General features: G+C 48.2%; 1 protein-coding gene across 13 annotated transcripts in view; it reads right to left on the bottom strand.

Moving 5' to 3' along the window:
* The window catches only part of RGS9 (regulator of G protein signaling 9), a 100,860-nt gene that overhangs the window by 42,670 nt on the left and 38,851 nt on the right, over window positions 1-19,339 (bottom strand). For 6 of the 13 annotated variants that reach the window (XR_012426029.1, XM_065531864.2, XM_045374569.3 and 3 more), the window contains 2 exons: window positions 19,190-19,271; window positions 9,485-9,556 (listed from right to left, as the gene is read on the bottom strand). Coding sequence is in view for 8 of the 13 variants with exons in the window: in XM_065531864.2 (XP_065387936.1) it covers window positions 9,485-9,556; window positions 19,190-19,271 (154 nt within the window). In the remaining 5 variants the exon portion in view is untranslated. Of the gene's footprint in view, window positions 1-1,095; window positions 1,177-1,301; window positions 1,413-9,484; window positions 9,557-19,189; window positions 19,272-19,339 lie in introns of those variants that run through there. The other 7 variants (XR_012426030.1, XM_074020143.1, XM_045374568.3 and 4 more) reach the window with 5 other exon arrangements.

Below are 19,339 nucleotides of genomic sequence, written 5' to 3'. Positions count from 1 at the left end.
AATTTAAAATGTAAACATGGCCGGGTACAGTGGTTCAGGCCTGTAACCCCAGCACTTTGGGAAGCTGAGGCAGGCAGATCACCTAAGGTCAGCCTGGCCAACATAGTGAGCTCCCCCATCTCTACTGAAAATACAAAAATTAACCGGGCATGGTGGTGCACACCTGTAATCCTAGTTACTTGGCAGTGGGCGGGGTGGGGTGGGGGTGGGGAGCGTGGTGGTGGAGGCGGGAATGACGCAGGAGAATTGCTTGAACCCAGGAGGTGGAGGCTGCAGTGAGCCGAGATCATGCTACTGCACTCCAGCCTGGGTGATAGAGCGAAACTCCATCTCATAATAAATAAATAAATAAAATGTAAAGCAAAAGTGAATTAGAGCCCTAACACAAGACAAACACAAGTACCAGAAACACTCTGTCCTTAACACTCATGATGGTGAAGACCAGAATCATGCTAGGCCCATACTCAGCAGCCAGTGTCTTAAGCACCTCCAAGGAGTCCAGACCCCAGCATCAAGCTGTCTGCCTGTCGGCCACTGTTCTGCAGCCAGAACCTGGGGGCACAGGGCTCCTGAGTGGACGCACCCTGGCTGCCTGGTGTTCTCTGGGCCCTGCAGGGAGCCGTATTTGCAGGACTTTCTGCCATGCTCATTTCCATTCTGCCTCTAGGGGGTCTTCCTTTGGCCTAATATACTTGCTTCTAGGGCCATTACCTCAGTCTTCAGGGGTTTACAATTTGTATACTCCTGTTCGCTTCATTTGATTTTATTCTCTCCCTAGGGCTCTGCCTCTGCGCTGTAGTTTGCTATTTTGTTTTCTGATTCCCAGAATTACCAGTTACCTTCTGGGAATGGAACTGCAGCCTGCTCTCCATTAATAGGATTTGGTTGAAGGTGAGACTTTCCCACCTCTACCTTGGATTGTCCACATGAATTTTAGCTTGTATTTCTAGCTTTAAAAATAGCTGTCCAGGTTGCGTACGTTGAAGGACAGTGGCTGCGGAATGTGTGGCTTTGGCTAGATTGAAATCATGGCAGGTCCAGAAAATGATGCCCAATCCCAGGCACTAAAATACATTTCAACTTTTAGATGGTCACCAGTAGAATGAGTTGTGTACTGGCCACATATGGAGGCATTGTTTTGATGACCTTTCACTCCAAGTCAAGATCTAAAAAAACTCCAGCTGTGAAAGCGACATAATGGATTCTAAACTGTCTGTGCCTCCTCCATTAAGTACTCATGCCTGGAGAAGCTCATGTCAACTTGTCATGTGATAATTCAATTTGTACAATAAATTATGAACCTGGAAATATTAGCCGTCCATGGGATCTGCTTCCTCTAGGTTGACATACAGGGATCTCTGCTCTTCTAGGAGTGCGTGCAGGGAGGGAAAATAGTCCTGAACTTCTCTAAAAGGTGAAGAGACAATTTGATTTGGAGGGAGTGGTGGAGAAGAGATTCAGGAAAGAGTATGGATGGTGATACATGCCTGTGGTCCCAGCAACTGCTGGAGGCTGAGGCCAGAGGATTGCTTGAGCCCAGGAGTTTGAGGCGGCAGTGAGCTAGGATGGCACCACTGCACTGGAGCATGGGTGACTGAACAAGACCTTGTCTCAAAAAAGAAAGAAAGAGAGAGAGAGAGAGACAGATAGAAGGAAGGGAGAAAGGGAGGAAGGGAGGAAGGGAAGAAGGGAAGAAGGGAGGAAGGGAGGAAGGGAGGAAGGAAGGAAGGAAGGAAGGAGAAAGAAAGAAAGAGAGAGAGAGAAAGAAAGAAGGAAGGAAAGAAGGAAGGAAGGAAGGAAGGAAAGAAAGAAAGAAAGAGAGAGAGAGAAAGAAAGAAAGAAAAAGAAAGAGAAAGAAAGAAAGAAGGAAAAGAAAAGAAAGGAAAGAGAGAGAGAGGAGGGAGGGAATGAAGGAGGGAAGGAAAGAGAGAAAAAGGAAGGAAGGAAGGAAAGAAGGAAGGAAGGAAAGAAATAGAAGTATATGGGCTTTGGGGGGTCAGACAAAGGTTAAAATCCTAGTCCTACCACTTCCTGGCTATGACCTTGGATGAGTTGCTCAGCATCTCAGAGCCTCTAATTTCTCATTTGTAAAAGGAGAATAGAAAAAAAGAGGGACTAAATGAGATAATAGACATAAGGTGCCTGGCACATAACAGAGACCCACACACAGAGCCTACTCATTAGGGCTACTACACCACCACTGAGCACGTGCACGCCACAATTTTAGCCCTCATCGTAAGATACAACGCAGGATTCACAGGCAATATTTGGGACCTACTTATGTGAAAAAGATATTCATTACTTATCTGAAATTCAAACATAACTGGGAATCCTGTATTTTTATTTGCTAAGTCTTGCAAAACTACTATCAATATTATTATATCTTAGTCGAAGGCAATAAGAAACATTATGTTAAAGTGAAGTTGTTACAAAAAAAAAAGAGTACACACAATTCTAAGCAACTCAAAGAAAACCACCTCATGATAAAATAAGAAATAAGGGGTTTTTTTCCAGCCTGGCATTTACACACAACTTCCCTCCTTTCTCAGCTGCCAGCCCTCCTGGAGCCAAGCCACATCTTTATGCCTCATCTCAGCGACACACTTTGCTACAGGAGGAAGATTCCACCTAAGGAATCTCTGGATTCTTAGCATTCTAACAACTTCTTATTTTTCCCTTGCAGAGTTGCCCAAATAGGGACACATCTAGACTTGTTGTTTACATAGCTTTGGGCCGGCTGACAGGTGAACCCGGGATGGAGGCTGCAGACAATTATCACAGGGCAGGAGGGGTCAGGCCACCGGCAGGAGTGCAGGAGAGAAATAAGGAAGGACCTTGGGAATGGGTAGCTGGGCAGGTAACTGCAGAGAAACACAGGTGCGGGGCCGAGAAAGCCACGGAGCCAAAGGCGAGATGGGGAGAACCGTGAGGAATCAGGCAGCACTGGCATTGAGAGCAGAGAGAGGATCTAAAGTCAGAAACCGGGAGATCCAGAAACACAAGGGGTTAAGGCAAATCAGGCAAGAAAAGAGATGGGGCTGGGCGCAGTGGTTCATACCTGTTGTAATCCCAGCACTATGGGAGGCCAAGGCAGGTGGATCACTTGAGCCCAGGAGTTCAAGACCAGCCTGGGCAACATGGTAAAACCCCATCTCTACTAAAAATACAAAAATTAGCCAGTCTTATAATCTAGTCTCAAAATAAATAAATAAAAGCCAGGCATGGTGGCTCACGTCTGTAATCCTAGCACTCTGAGAGGCCAAGGCAGGCGAATCACCCAAGGCCAGGATTTTGAGACCAGCTTGGCCAAAAAGGCAAAACCTTTTCTCTACTAAAAATATAAAAATTAGCCGTGCATGGTGGCACACGTTTGTAATCCCAGCTACTCAGTAGGCTAAGGCACAAAAATCATTTCAGGAGGTGGAGGTTGTGGTGATCCGAAATTGTGCCTCTACACTCCAGCCTGGGCAACAGAGTAAGACTGTCTCAAAATAGATAGATAGGTAGGTAGGTAGGTAGGTAGGTAGGTAGGTAGGTAGGTAGATAGGTAGATAGATAGATAGATAGATAGATAGATAGATAGATAGATAGATAGATAGATAGATTTTTTAAAAAATTAAGGGGGTGCAGCTGTCTAAGGAGTCTTGGATTCAAGATTGTGATCATGCGAAGTAAATAGCCATCCAGCCAGGTACAACCTCATCCGGTAGAGGTAGAACTGCTTACAATTTACAAGGCTCAATGCAAAACAAAAATGCAGGTTTACTGTTCAGAAAAAAAAAGCGTAAAGAATTCTGAGATGGTAACAGAACATTAAACCAAACAAGGGTTCTTCTGAGGGTGGGGTCTTGGGCGGCTGTACAAGCCCCCTGCCCATGAAGCCGGCCCTAGGTGCAGGACGTAGGCCTTGCCGGATGGAGAGGGGAGCAGTGGTGGTATCAGGGAGGTGCATGAGCTACAGAATTGGAAACACGTAACTGAATCCTGGCTGGGTCACCTTGGGCAAAAGGCTGTGTCTCTCTACTTTATTTTCTCCACGTGAAAAAGGAAACTGACATTACCTCTGTTAATGGATTTCAGGAAATCCAGAAAAACTTCTAAAAGCCACAATAAAGACATTAGAAAACGTCAGGCAGGATGTGGAGTGGGCTCTGGCGGCCATCAGCTGAGGTTCAGATCCTGGCTTCACAACTTCTCAGCTGTGCGTCCTTGGGGGAGCCAGCCTCTCTCTCGGCCTGCTTTCTCAAATGTGAAACAGAGGCCAACGTGGCCATCTACCTCATAACGCAGTAGTGAGTCTTAGCTGAGCCGTGACAAGGGGTGACGCACTCAGCTCCGTGCCTGGCACGCAGGGAGCTGTCAGAAAACATTAGCCCCTTCCCTTCCCTCAGCCAGCCATGGTCACACAGAAGCCACAAGAAGAAAGCAGTTTGTCCCCTATTGGTGGGAGCATATGGTGTGGGGAGGGGGTGTTGCTCACTGAGGGCTGCAGGCTGAGCACCTCTGCAGAGCACAGTAGTTTATACTGCTGGGCCGTATTTCTGCCTTTTACCGAAAGATCTGTATACTCGCCAGTGTAGACTGAGGTTCTGAGCAGCTGCTTATTGGAGTAAGCAGAGAGATTGAAAGTGGCATGTAACCCCTCCTTCCACCTCCAACCAGAGGAGAAGTATGAGAAGGTGAAGAGGTAGAAGAGGAAACTGGCTAGGTACAGCACCCTAACATGGAGTCTGAGGTCTACAAGTTCCACAAATTCTCTCTCACAGCATGACAACATTTAGAATAATACCAGCTGTGTGTGGAGAGTCTCTATGTGTTGATTAGCATTCTGGACACTACACATAAGTGATCCCACTTAATCCTCTGAGGAAGGAACTAGCATGCTTCCCCTATTAGAGATGAGGAAACTGAAACTGTGCCTCAAGAAAGAGCTCACCCAAGATCACGTGGACCGGAAGTGGCAGAGTTGGGGCTCAGGCCTATGTCAAGGGTCTCTTCAGCACCCGGCACTGCCCTCATCCCTAAATGATAGCAGTGACCATGCCATGAGCAGCCCCTGCCCCCATCACCTCCTGGGGGGAGGAGTTGGAGGCTCCATATGCCTCAAGGTATTGGAGCTGAAAGAGGACTCACTTCTAGAGTGTGGTCCCGGCCCCTGGCCAGTCCCTCCCAGCGGCCATCAGCCAGCGGGAGTGGGCCACCCAGGGCCCGAGACACCTGCCAACCTAATGAGCTTCCTCCTTATGGTTGACGGTTACTTCCCTCTATTTGGGGAAAACAGATACATCTTCTCAAGAATTTACTCATTCTCGAAATGCAAATCAAAACCACAATGAGATACCATCTCACACCACTCAGAATGGCTATTATTAAAAAGTCAAAAAATAACAGATGCTGGCAAGGAGAAAAGGGAAGCTTATATGCTGCTGGTGGGAATGAAATTAGTTCAGCCATTGTAGAAAGCAGTGTGATGATTTCTCAAAGAACTTAAGACAGAATTACCATTTGACCCAGCAATCCCATTACTAGGTATACACCCAAAGGAATATAATTCATTCCATCATAAAGACACATGCATGCCTATGTTCACTGCAGCACTATTCACAATAGCAAAGACATGGAACCAACCTAAATGCCCATCATTGGTAGACTGGATAAAGAAAATGTGGTACATATACACTGTGGAATACCATGCAGCCATAAAAAAAAATGAGATCTTGTTCTTTGTAGCAACATGGATGGAGCTAGAAACCATTATCCTAAGCAACCTAACGCAGGAACAGCAAACCAAATTCCACATGGTCTCACTTACAAGTGGGAGCTAAACATTGAGTACACAAGGACACAAAGAAGGGAACAACAGACATCCAGGCTGGGTGGAGGGTGGGAGGAGGGAGAGGATGGAAAAACTACCTATGAGTACTATGCTTCTTGCCTGAGTGACAAAATAATCTGTACACCAAACCCCTGTGACATGCAATTTACCTGAAATGTAACCCCCGAACCTAAAATAAAAGTTTAAAAAGAAGGATTGATGGCTGGGCGCAGTGGCTCACGCCTGTAATCCCAGCACTTTGGGAGGCCAAGGTGGGTGGATCACCTGAGGTCAGGAGTTCGAGACCAGCCTGGCCAACATGGAGAAACCCTGTCTCTACTAAAAATATGAAAAAATGAGCTGGGCGTGGTGGAACACACCTGTAATCACAGCTACTCTGGAGGCTGAGGCAAGGAATTACTTAAACCCAGAAGGCGGAGGCTGCAGTGAGCCGAGATCGCGCCACTGCAATCCTGCCTGGGTGACAGAGTGGGACTCCGTCTCAAAAAAAAAAGAATAGAAAAGAGGCTGGGTGCGGTGGCTCAAGCCTGTAATCCCAACATTTTGGGAGGCCAAAGCGGGTGGATCACGAGGTCAGGAGATTAAGACCATCCTGGCTAACACAGTGAAACCCCGTCTCTACTAAAAATACAAAACAATTAGCCAGGCGTGGTGGTGAGCGCCTGTAGTCCCAGCTACTTGGGAGGCTGAAGCAGAAGAATGGCGTGAACCCGGGAGGCAGAGCTTACAGTGAGCAGAGACTGCGCCACTGCACTCCTGGCTGGGCGACAAGGCAAAACTCTGTCTCAAAAAAAAAAAAAAAAAAAAATAGAAAATTTAAAAAGGAAGAAGGATTGATTCCTTTTCAAAATGACCTCTCTTCAAACCAGTTCAGGCACCGTGAGTTCTCTGAAGTGAGACAAAAATCCAAAGCCTCTGCCCTCCCAGGTCTTCATGGAGATGCTTCGTGCTCCTGGCGACCCTCTCCTCTCAGGGCAGATTAACCCAGGAACACAGGGGACTCGCAGACAGCGGGAAATGCTGCAGACAGATAAACCACAGCATGCTGGGGCTGGCTGAGGGGAGGGCTGGAAGGGGCTCTGCATGCATGAGAATTGCAGTTCTTTATTCTTCTTAATACTTTATTCCACAGCAGCCAGAGTGCACGGGAAAAAGATAGCTGGGAAGAGAGAGAGAGAAAGACGGAGAAGATAATGGTAAGCAACAGCGGAGACATGGCCGCTATCACACCCCACCATGGCAAAGGCACCCTCTGTCGCACACCCAGCCTGCCCACTGGGCTCTGGGCTGAGAGTGTTGCCAGTATCCACATCCGCAAGAAATGGGCTCTGAGGGCCAAGGGGCACAAAGATGCCTCCCCAGTAAAGACAGTAATCTGGTCACCCTCCTCGGAAGTCACATCCAGGATGGAGCAGCTCAGCTCCTTAGCTTCCCTCTCACATGGATGAAGTTAAGGTCCTGCCTAACACCCCCAACACACACACACACACACACACACAGACACACAGCAGAGCAGTATCCTGGCTTGGGTCACGGAGGGGTGCCCCTTGGTTCCCACCCCCTATGTCAGAATGAGTGATGTGCTTTCTGCCTCCACCCTCTCTCTCCTCCCCAGGAAAGAGGTTTCCAGAGCTGCTAGTTAGCCATAAAAAAAAAAAAAAAAGCAAACCTTCCACCCAGGTTCAGTCTTTTACTCGAGGATTCTGTTTCCATGGCAACCAAGCCTACAAGGCCTCAGCAGTGATCTGTTATCTGACAAGGGGAACACAGGAAAGGCTGCCCCGGGAACAGCGGAGTTAAGGCTGACTGCGCCCCGTGTGTATCAAAGGAAGGGTCTCTACGGCTTGTGGACAAGAGACCTAATGATTCCCCCGGTGACACTCTCCAGGGAGCAAAAGCAAACACTGTCCCAGAGCTGCCTTGCCAACATTTCTGGCTCCTTTTTCTTTCCCCTCCACTTCCACCCTCCTCCTTCCCCTGCACACCCCTACAGGCCCCCACTCATGCCTTAAGGCTCTGCAGAGCCCTATACATACACCCTAGGCTAAAGAGATGACGACCCTTGCTACCTAAAGACAATGTTTGACAGAAAGCAATGAAACCATCTAAGACCTGTTTAAATGGATCTAGGCCGGTTCATTGGAATCAGTGGTTCTCAGCCAGAGCAATGTTGACTCCCTCCCCAGGGTACACTGGGCAATGTCTGGAGACGTTTTTGACTGTTAGGACTGGGGCTTAGGTGGGCAGGGAGAGGAATGGAGGTACTGATATCTCATGGGCAGAGGCCAGGGATGCTGCTAAACATTCTAAAATGCACAGGACAACTTCACCAAAGAATTATCTATCTGAGCCAGGCACAGTGGCTCACACCTGTAATCTCAGTGCTTTGGGAGGCCAAGGCAAGAGGATTGCTTGAGCCCAGGAGTTCAAGACCAGGCTGGGCAACATTAAAAGGCACTGTCTCTACAGATAATTTTAAAAATTAGCCAAGCATGGTGACATGTGCCCATGGTCCTAGCTACTTGGGCGGCTGAGGCAGGAGGATCGCCTGAGCCCAGGAGGTCAAGGGTGCAGTGAGCTGTGAGCGTGCCACAGAACTGCAGCCTGGGCAACAGAGTGAGACCCTGTCTCAAATGATAAATTAATTAAATAAATAAATAGAAAAAAAAAAGAATTATCTGGCCCAAAATGTCAATAGGGCCATGGGTTCAACAGCTTATGAACTGTATTTCTCTTTTTTTTTTTTGAGACAGAGTCTCGCTCTGTCCCCCAGGCTGGAGTGCAGTGGCACAGTCTTGGCTCACTGCGAGCTCCGCCTCCCGGGGTCACACCATTCTCCTGCCTCAGCCTCCCGAGTAGCTGGGACTACAGGCGCCCGCCACCACGCCCGGCTAATTTTTTGTATTGTTAGTAGAGACGGGGTTTCACCATGTTAGCCAGGCTGGTCTTGATCTCCTGACCTCGTGATCCGCCCGCCTCGGCCTCCCAAAGTGCTGGGATTACAGGCGTGAGCCACCATGCCCGGCCTATGAACTGTATTTCTACAAATAAATAAATACTCATAGGACATTGGTTATCCATCATGAAAGATGGCCTATTTGAGGAAAGGGTATTTTTTTTTTTAATGAAACCTGCTTGGAGAATCTTTACAAAGATCCCCCTCCACTGGCATGTGAAAGCAAGTGTTAGATTCCAGGTCCTGTCACGGATTAAGGTTAAATCCAAAGCTGATTCAAGAGTTTTGAGGCTGGGGTCTACACTCTCCTCAGGATCAAGGAACTGGCTGAAAGTGTGTACAGAACGTCTGTCTGTGCATCTTTGAGTGGAATGAGCTCATAACTTTCGTCAGATTTTCAAGGGGGGAAGTGACTCAGAAAAGTTTGAAAACCAGCCATCTAGATCCCATTAGCTCTTCCCTGCACTGTACAGCCTCTGTCTCTCTTCAATCATAATTTCTCCTTACCCAGCACCCTGCCATGGTCCCACTTCTCCTCCAGCCCTGAGTCCACAGAGCCCACAGTCCTCCTCTCTTTGGCAGTCTCAAAGGGGCGATATCGTTGCCCTAACAGACATGAATAGACGTGTGGACACCTTCCCAGCCCCAGAATCCGACCTAGGCCCTACCCAAACTATGCGGCAGAGACATACCTGGTTTACCTTGACTTCATTCGGATTGGTTACTCGGTCCAGGCCGTAGTCCAGCACATTGTCCATTCCAGGCTAAATGGAATAAAAACAACATAAGGATCATTACAGGGAGTCTCTGGTTTCTGGTTAACTGTGGGTCTCAGTTAATCTGCCAATTGTGAGATCCAGCTGAGAAGAACTTGTGGCCTAGCCCACAGGAAGTTCTGAGTGGGTGTAAACCCTCCAGGTGAGCTGTTGAGCTTCATGAGGGCTGTTCTGTCTCCCAATGTCCCCAGCACCTAACATAGTGAGACGGAAGGATGGATGGAGAGAAGAATGGGTAGATGGGTGGGTAGGTGGATGGAAAAATGGACAGGTGGTTGGCATCCCCAGCACCATAGAGGGATGCATGGATGAGTGGATGGATGAACAGGTAAATGGGTGGCAGGTAGATGGTGGATGGGTGGATGAGTAAATGGATGAATGGATGGATGGATGGATGGCCAGACAGATGAATGGCATTCTCAGCACCAGAGTGGGATGGGTGGCAAGAAGGAGGGAAGGAGAGAGGGATGGGTGGATGGATGGATGGATTAATAGGTAAATGGGTGGTAGGTAGATGGTGGGTGGGTAAATAAATGGATGGATGGATGGATGGGTGGATGTACGGATGGATGGACAGACAGATGAATGGCATCCCCAGCACCATAGTGAGATGGATGAATGGAGGGATGGAAGGATGGATGGAGGATGGATGGATGGATGGGTGGATGGACAAACAAATGAATGGCATCCCCAGCACCATAGTGAGATGGATGGATGGAGGGATGGAATGGTGTATGAATGGATGGAGGGAGGGAAGAAGGGATGGATGGATGGATGGATGGATAAATGGGTGGTAGGTGGATGGTGAGTGGATGGGTGAAGAGATGAATGGATGGACAGATGGATGGATGGATGGATGCATAGACAGACAGATGAATGGCAAACTCAGCACCATAATGGGATGGATAGACAGAGGGACAGATGCATGGATGAATGGGTAAATCGGTGGTAGATGGATGGTGAATGGATGAGTGAAGAGATGGATGGATAGATGGATGGATGGATGGATGGATGGATGGATGGGTGGATGGATGTCAAACTCAGCACCATAGTGGGATGGATACATGGAGGGATGAATGGATGAAGGGAGGGAGAGATGGATGGATGGATGGATGGATGGATGGATGGATGGATGGATGGTTGAATGAGTAGATGGATGGATGAGTGAGTGGACATATGGATGGGTAACATGCAGGCTCCAGAAGAGTTCACTGAGACTAATACATGGGCCTCCTGACTCTTCCCACAGTGCTTCCCCACACTCTGTGGTTTCGTCTTGGGCTAGGTGGGAAAAGAGAAGTGACAGAGCAGTGCTTTGGGAGAGTCCAGGCTTGTCAGGCACCTCTGGGTGCCACTCCTGGTTCTGCCACTTCCCAGCTATGCAGAAGAGCTTGGAAAACACTCCTTGTCTCAGCACTCACTAACCTCTCTAAGAAACAGAGAAGAAGCCTCCTACGTGGTAGGTTCTTGTGAAGATTTAACAAGATAGGGTGTGAAGCTCTCAACAGAAGGTAGCTATTGCTGAAGAAGGGGTTGTAGTCATTTTAAGATTATGTATGTAAAAGAACGGCCCAAAACTGGGACTATAATCTCTGTTAGCTCCCTTTTCCAGCAGGTAACCCAACTCTCCAGAAAATCTTACTTGATCTCTCTCAACTCCTTGACTCTTTGAGGCCAATAATTTGGGTCTTTCACTTCCCTTGATGCAGGTGTGATGCCAGGCATCCACCCATTGCTCAGCCCACGTGACCAACCAGGTTGGCTACACTGAAGCAGAGAGTTTAGAAGCAACTGGGCTTTCTTGCCATCAGATTCAGCCTCATCCATGGGATCAGACTGGGTTTTAGCTCAGACGTAAGACTTCCAGATAAAATGTAGGAAGTCCAGTTAATTTAAGATAAATGGCAAATAATTTCTGCCCCAATATTTTGATGCTTATTATATGTTTATACTAAATATACAAAATACATTTACATAAAAATTATTTGTTGTTTATCTGAAATTCAAATTCAATCAAATTTCCTGTATTTTATTTGCTAGCAACCTAGCTCATTAGGCTACCATGGAGGCAAATATGTGCAGACAAGATGACACAAGGAAGAGAAAGGAGAAGGCAATAGAAAGTGGGTGGGGAGGAGGACAGGGAAAGGGAACAGCCATCCTTACCCTAGTTGTTACAAGTGGATCTTGATCAGCCAATATCTATGGGGTACTTCCTATGTGCCGGACATTGTGCTGAGCCCTGTGGAGCCCATGGTGAGTGTGCCCCGAGACCACTGCTCCCCAGCAGGCATATTGAGGCACTCCCAGTCTCAAGGGGGAGGTAGCCACTCAGCAATTAATCACACAAAGGATAAATTACAGTAGAGACAGGTGTCTTGAAGGCATAACACCATGGGATCTAACCTCACATGGCAGGGGCTCAGCAAAGTCAGTGTCTTTGCCAAAAAGGGTTCTAGGAGTTGCCCCCTGAATCTGTTATGGAGAAATCCCCCTGCATAACTGAAGACAGACTTCATACACCCACTTTGGCACGTTCACACACTCTCACACTCACACACACCCACACACTCTCATACATACATACTCATACTCACACATGCTCACATACATACATGCCCTGACACACCGGCACACTTACACACACGCATGCTCACATACATGCACACACCTACGCATATTCCCACATGTACATATGCACACCCACATATGCTGACATATATGCATGACCTGACACACATATACACACATTAATATGGTTTGACTCTGTGTCCCCACCCAAATATCATCTTGAATTGTAATCTCCATAATCCCCAGGGATTGAGGGAGAGACCTGGTGGGAGGTGATTGGATTATAGGCGTGGTATCCCCCATGCTGTTCTCATGATAGTGAGTTCTCATGAGATCTGATGGTTTTATAAGTGTCTGACAGTCCCTCTTTCACATACTCGCTCTCTCTCGCCTGCCACCATGTCAGACGTGCCTTTCCCCCTTCCACCGTGATTGTAAGTTTCCTAAGACTTCCCCAGTCATGCAGAACTGAGTCAATTAAACCTTTTTCCTTTATAAATTACCCAGTCTTGAGTATTTCTTTATAGCACTATGAGAATGAATACACAAAAACATGCTCAAATACATGCACACACGTATGCATGCTCACACATGCACACATTCACACACACTCACACATATGTGCACACTGACACATACATACATGTTTACATGCATGCACACACCTAGGCACACTCTCACACATACATATGCACACTCACACTCACATACATGCTCACTTACATGCACACATCTACACACACTCTCACACATACATACACATGCTCACATACATTCACACCTTGACACGCCAACACACAGACACACATACATCCTCACATACATGCACACATGTACACACACTCACACGCATACATTCGCACACTCTCACTCACATACATGCCGACCCAGACACACTGACATGCACTCACACACACACACACACACACACAGCCTGTGCCCATGACGCCCTACAACCACTGTCTGGCTGCTCTTCCACAGGTGCTCACTGCCTCAGTGACTTCAATGTGGTCACCTGCTCAAGTCTTGAATTCGTTATCTAGTTCTTTCCTTCCAACGTGCCCCAGGCTCTGACATAAATTTGGTTGCCCCAGTGCTCAACAGTGCACTGCATAACTGAGATAGACTCCTCTGTGCCCTCAGCTGCCCAGACCAGATGGCCTTAGACTCTCAGATCCGCAGCCACCCACTGAGCTTCATGATTCTGCCAGTCTGTCCAGTTCTAGCCCCAACCTGGCTCTCCACGCCTCCCCTACAGAACAGCCAGGCACAGTCCTCTGGCCGCTGCTGCCTTGGCTCTTGAGCCTCTGTGGGCAGCAGCCCTTGAGTCTCAGTCGTTCCCAATCAAGCCGTGGTCCTTTTCCAGTTCCCTGCCCTTGAAACTCATGAGGGCGCTGCCTTTCTGCCTCTGCTGGTTTCAGAGACCCCCAGGCTCCTTTCATTCATCCATTTCTTCATTCATCAGGTAGTGTAAAGTCTTTGATCCACTGTGATCATCACCAGAGCACTGCTGACGCAGTTTCTGGCACATAACAGGGTGTTCAGATGAAGATAACCAGGACTGACTGTTAGCACCCAGGAAGTAAGGGCAGCCAATGCATCCTGCGGTGTGCCGCCCGCAGATAAGGAGGCAGCAGGCGCTTTCTGCCCTGGTGCCTCACACAGGAAGCCTTCAGAGACCTGCAAGCTCCCCTCCTTCATCCTGAGGAACTGTGAACACCAGGGTGTGACCCTGCCACCGCCAACAACATCCCTTGGGTGTAAGCCGAAGAGGCAATTTGCTCAATGCCTCATCGTTCAGGTCAGGAAAGGAGCTCCTGTACTCGTGACAACTGCTGGTGAGGAGGCGACGTTCCCAGGAACCCACATACAGAGGAGGGCCAGCGTGGGAGCTGATGGTCACTTCTCGGTGGCACTCCACCGTGTCCCCCTGCCCCTCCTTCTCTCAGCTTCACTCTCTTCCCAAAAGTATCAGACTCTTCTGATGCATGGAATAGAAAACAAATAATAAATAAAACACTAACTCGTTTTCTAAACAAAATAAGACAGGGGAAAGAAATAGAGATGAGGCCAGGCGTGGTAGCTCATGCCTGTAATCCCAGCACTTTGAAAGGCTGAGGCAGATAGATCATGAGGTCAGGAGTTCGAGACCAACCTGGCCAACATAGTGAAAAACTGATCTCTACTAAAGTTACAAAAACTTAGCCAGGCAAGGTGGCAGACACCTGTAATTCCAGCTACTTGGGAGGCTGAGGCAGGAGAATCGCTTGAACCTGGGAGGCAGAGGTTGCAGTGAACTGAGATCACACCATTGCACTCCAGCCTGGGCAACAGGGCGAGACTCTGTCTCAAAAAAAAAAAAGAAAGAAAGAAAGAAAGAAAGAAAGAGAGTTGAGGTGAAACAGGGAGACAATTTTACATTGCAGCGTTAGGAAAGTCAGCTCCTAGAGGATCTTGGCTTGAATGTCACTCTCCACATCCTGTGTTCCATGTTCCCTGACCACCAACTGGACACAGGGTCCCTGCCTCCTACCAGCTGCTGTGGTATTCTGCAGGTTACTCATTCATTGGTTTAATTATTTTAGTCTTTGTCTCTCTACCAGACTACAGGAAACTCCTTGAGGTCACGGGCATTGTCTGTCTGTCTTGGCTCATAATCCAAATATCCCCATTGCCTAGTAAGCGCCCGGCATAGAGCAGATATTCACAAAATATATGTTAACTTTTTTTTTTTTTTTCTGGACCACAGCACATGGAGCATTCCACCCACCCTGGTTTTATAATATATTATGTGTCAGGCCGCCACAGTGCCTCACGCCTGGAATCCTAGTACTTTGGGAGGCCAAGATGGAGTCAGGAGTTCGAGCCCAGCCTGGCCAACATGGTGAAACCCCGTCTCTACTAAAAATACAAAAATTAGCCAGGTGTGGTGGCAGGCACCTATAATTCCAGCTACTCAGGAGGCTGATTCAGGAGAATTTCTTGAACCCAAGAGGCAGAGGTTGCAGTGAGCCGAGACCATGCCACTGCACCCCAGAGTGAGACTCTGTCTCAAAAACAAGCAAAAAACAACAAACAAACAAAAAACACATTATATGTCAGATCATTTTCCTAGGTCAATGAATGGCCTTTGAAAATATTATTTGAAGCTTCACAATGTTCCATCATGTTAATGTACCTCAATTTATTTTGCCATTTTCCATGGTTGGACATTTAGCCCAACCTCAATGGGAAATGGAGGGCAGACATCTCTGGCAAGTGTCTGCATATGTGGTTGAAACAAGGGTCATTTAGCTTGATATGCAGATAAGGGATCACTTGATTTAGCACACCCACCGCCAGGAAGCAGCCTCAGACTACATCCTTGGGAGGCAGGAAGTCACAGATGGCACAGCAAAGATGCAGGGAAGGCCTCCACATGACTGTCTAAGGGAGCACTTTCTCCCTTTGTTCATTTACAAAACTTACTGTTGTTTGCATCGTGCTCAGATCTGTACTTGGTACCATTTGGGTAAAAAACGGGTAAGGAACATCATTTTCCTTCATTACAGGATGCTGAATCACAGGTGTCATTTGGGCTCTGGGTAGGAATTCAGGTCAGAGCCCTCAACTACCACCACCCACGTGGGGTCTTGGCCTTTGCCAGTGATGATCTCCTTGATACAGCATCTATCAGACATTTCTCCCTGCCTTTCTAAATCAACCACCCTCTCGCTGTGCCCCTTCTGCATTTAGGTCTTATCTCTGGGAGAGTGTTACTCACCTGTGCTCCAGCAATTTGGATTTTGAGCTCCTTGAGCTGAGAGAGGGACCACGGGTGGGGCCTCCTTGCACAGAAGTAGCACATCAGGCTTTGCCATCAGAAAGGTGTGGCTTCCTCTCCCAGAACTGAGCAGGCAACTGAACTTCAATGAACCTCAATTTCTCCATCTGAATAATGGGGATGGTGATATTCCCTACATCATAGCATTGGACGTCAATGAGGTCATCTGTGCCAAGAGCTTAATACAGGCACAGAAGAGCACTCAATGACTCTTGACTGTTATTTCACACCCAGCACCTAACCCCTTCCCTGGGACAAAGTCAAGGCTCAATGAAGGTTTCATGGATCAGTGAACAGACAAATGAACAAGTGAATGAGTAGGTTCAGTAATGGCAGGCCGCGTCTCACTCTACAACTGTTGGTTACAGTCTGACACGGAGTGGCCATGACACTCCACAACGCCAAGTACTTTGTTTGCCTTGGCTGGCTTTTTTTCCCATTGAACTGACGGTTTGTTTGGGTCTCCTGGAAACAGTCTGGCAGTCTGTGAGCTCCGGGGCTTCCTGAGCCTGTCAGTCAGATCGCTCAATTTCTAGACTGAGATGCTCTTCAAAAACGCTACCTTCCACCCCCTCAGGCCAACAGGCCAACAAGAGATGGGGAGAATTTTAAGAAAATCGCAGAGAGTGGGGCCACTGCACTCTCCTGCCTCATCTTTGACTACTGGTCTGGTTTTCGCTTAGGGAGCAGTCATGAAAGAGGTTAGATGTGTGGAGCAGTTTTATGTCCTGGAAGTTCTAGGACCACTCTGAGTCCATCAAAGCCTCAAGCTGAACTTGGGTCCCCAGTGCTGTCAAAGAGGGCCCAGGCACGTGTGGACCCAGGCATTCAGCTTCTTAGAGCAGCAGTGACCCAGGCAACGTTCTAATGACCCAGGAGGTTACCAAAGGACTGAACTGCACCAAGACATCCCATGACATTGCCTGAGAGGCAGAAGTGCATAGGGCTAAGTCAGTGCAGGGGTTCCACAGTCAGCGGTATGTAGGTTCAGACCCTCTGGCACTTACTAGCTGTGTAACTTCCGGCAAATTAGTAACATCCTTGAGCTTTCACTTGCTTATCAGTAAAATGAGAATAATGATAAGCCCTTCCATACAGCGCTGCAAAGGTTCAATAAGAATGCAAAAGGCAGCCGGGCGCGGTGGCTCACGCCTGCAATCCCAGCACTTTAGGAGGCCGAGGCGGGCGGATCACGAGGTGAGGAGTTCGAGACCAGCCTGACCAACATGGTGAAACCCCATCTCTACTAAAAATACCAAAATTAGCTGGGCATGGTGGTGCGCGCCTGTAATCCTAGCTACTCAGGAGGCTGAGGCAGTAGAATCGCTTGAACCCAGGAGGTGGAAGTTGCAGCAAGCCGAGATCATGCCACTGCACTCCAGTCTTGGCGACAGAGCAAGGCTCCATCTCAAAAAAAAAAAAAAAGAATGCAGAAGGCTTAGCACAGTGCTCAGCACACTGGGAGTTCTCAGTTCACACCTACTGTGATGGTGATGGTGACAATGACCACAATGACGATGACAATAAGGGTGGTGGAGGTGGTGGTGAAAGTGGGAAGTGGGGGAAATAAGAGATGTGGTAGAGGTCAAGGAGATAAGGGAGGTGAGGGAGTGGGAGGTGGGATGACGGTCATGGTGGCGGAGATGGGCGGTGGGGAGGTGGTGGTCATAGAGACATGTTGTCATATTTATGTGATTCTGCATCATGCTGTGAAGAGCCACTCAGCCACTAGCCTGGTGAGGGGTGAGAGCTTACCCCAGGAGAACTGAGAAGAACCTGGCTGATCAGTTTTTCATTTTACTGCATAGCTATGTCATAGTCCATGTCACTTTGCAAGGAATGTAGTCACATTGGCAATCCCACAGTGACGAGTCTCTGCATATAATATAGAAGCCATTCTTTACCTTGAAAGAACCAGAGTTCCCTCAGGCATGGTGCCACTGGGCACCAAGGTGTCTTGCCAAATGTGGCATATCCACCATGTCTCCTTATCCTCACCACAGAGTGCTTCTGGAACACACGAGCAATGTGAGGCTCCTTCTCATACAAAGAGCTTCTATGCTACCAACCAGAAGGGGTGCTTGTCTCCAGGACCCTGTTCTCTGTCACCCAGCCCCCAGATACTTGTGTCAGACATCTGTAAACTGGTTTCCCTAGAGGAGAAACCCTGAAGCCAAGAAAAAATCAAACAAGCTGCTTGGGGATCAACCTCAGAACCTCAACCTCAGCAACACAGCATCCAAAGCCATGCCCCTATAGGGTGGAACACCTTAGGAGAATCTGTTTTGAGTATATAAATAAAATAAGCAAAACAACCAAAATCAGATGGGCTTGAAGTTCAAAAATCCATAAACTCTGACACCAGGCCTCACTCAGTTCTCTTTCTGGTTCTGAGAATGTCTGATACCTGGCAGGCAAGGAAGCTAAAGGAAGAGGAGGAAGAACATTTCTTTTTAACTCTTTGGTTTCCGGAATCTCATTCACATCTCCTACCTCCCCTGACCCACAGGCAGCACAGGGGGCTGAGACAGGAGGAAACTGAGGCAGCAGAGTTCATCCCAGTATGTGGCAGTCAGAGCCCACTTCCGTGTGCTGCAGGATGAGGCTACCATTTCCCAGTGATGATCTGGGGCAAGTTACACCAGCTCTGTACAGCTTGTCTCTCTAGGCCACTGAAAGTCCCAAAGCCAGAGATTCAGTGTGCTGCAAGCAAGAAGCAGCTCGACACAGACGTATTCTTTCTCCTCCTCCCATCTCAGCTGCTGGGAACTGGATCTAGGAGAGCAAAAGGCGAGGGAGCAGGAGACACCAAGGAGAACTTTGGCCATGCAGTTTCCATTCTCACGGGACTCTATTTTTCTGCATTGGAGCCTCCATTGGGGCCTACATTCTAATTTTTTCTCCTTATATTCCTTTCCCAAGGTATGATATCCTAGCAAAAAAAAAAAAAAAAAAAAAAAAAAGTCCCAGCCCCCATAAAAGACAAATTCATTCAGGTCCCTCCCTACCTAACACCAACACATGGGCCATAAGCAGACCCCATCCAGACAGAGAACTTCCTTTTCTGGTCAAGAGGCCCTGGGATGCTAACCCGACACTGAGCAGCTCCTCCTGCTGATCCAATTCTCACCCTGGAGAAAGAGGACTTGGAAACAGGCATGGAGAGCACAGGATGGAGGTGGGTGGCACAGGAGGAGACAGAGGACACCAGGCAGGAGGATACTCACCGGGCATCGGTGCACCAGCCAGTATGCCTTCTCCTGGCAGTCCAGGGCATATCTGTCTGCTTTGTTCCTCTCCTTTCCAGCCCTGAAAAGCCAAAAGCCACGTTTAAGGCCAGGAAGACTTTGTATCTTTTGCTTAGTGATGCCGCCGAT

This window comes from Macaca fascicularis, chromosome 16, assembly GCF_037993035.2.
Source record: "Macaca fascicularis isolate 582-1 chromosome 16, T2T-MFA8v1.1".
Taxonomy (NCBI): domain Eukaryota; kingdom Metazoa; phylum Chordata; class Mammalia; order Primates; family Cercopithecidae; genus Macaca; species Macaca fascicularis.
The sequence above is the reverse complement of the archived record's forward strand: the minus strand, read 5'-3'. Positions and strand labels throughout refer to the sequence as shown.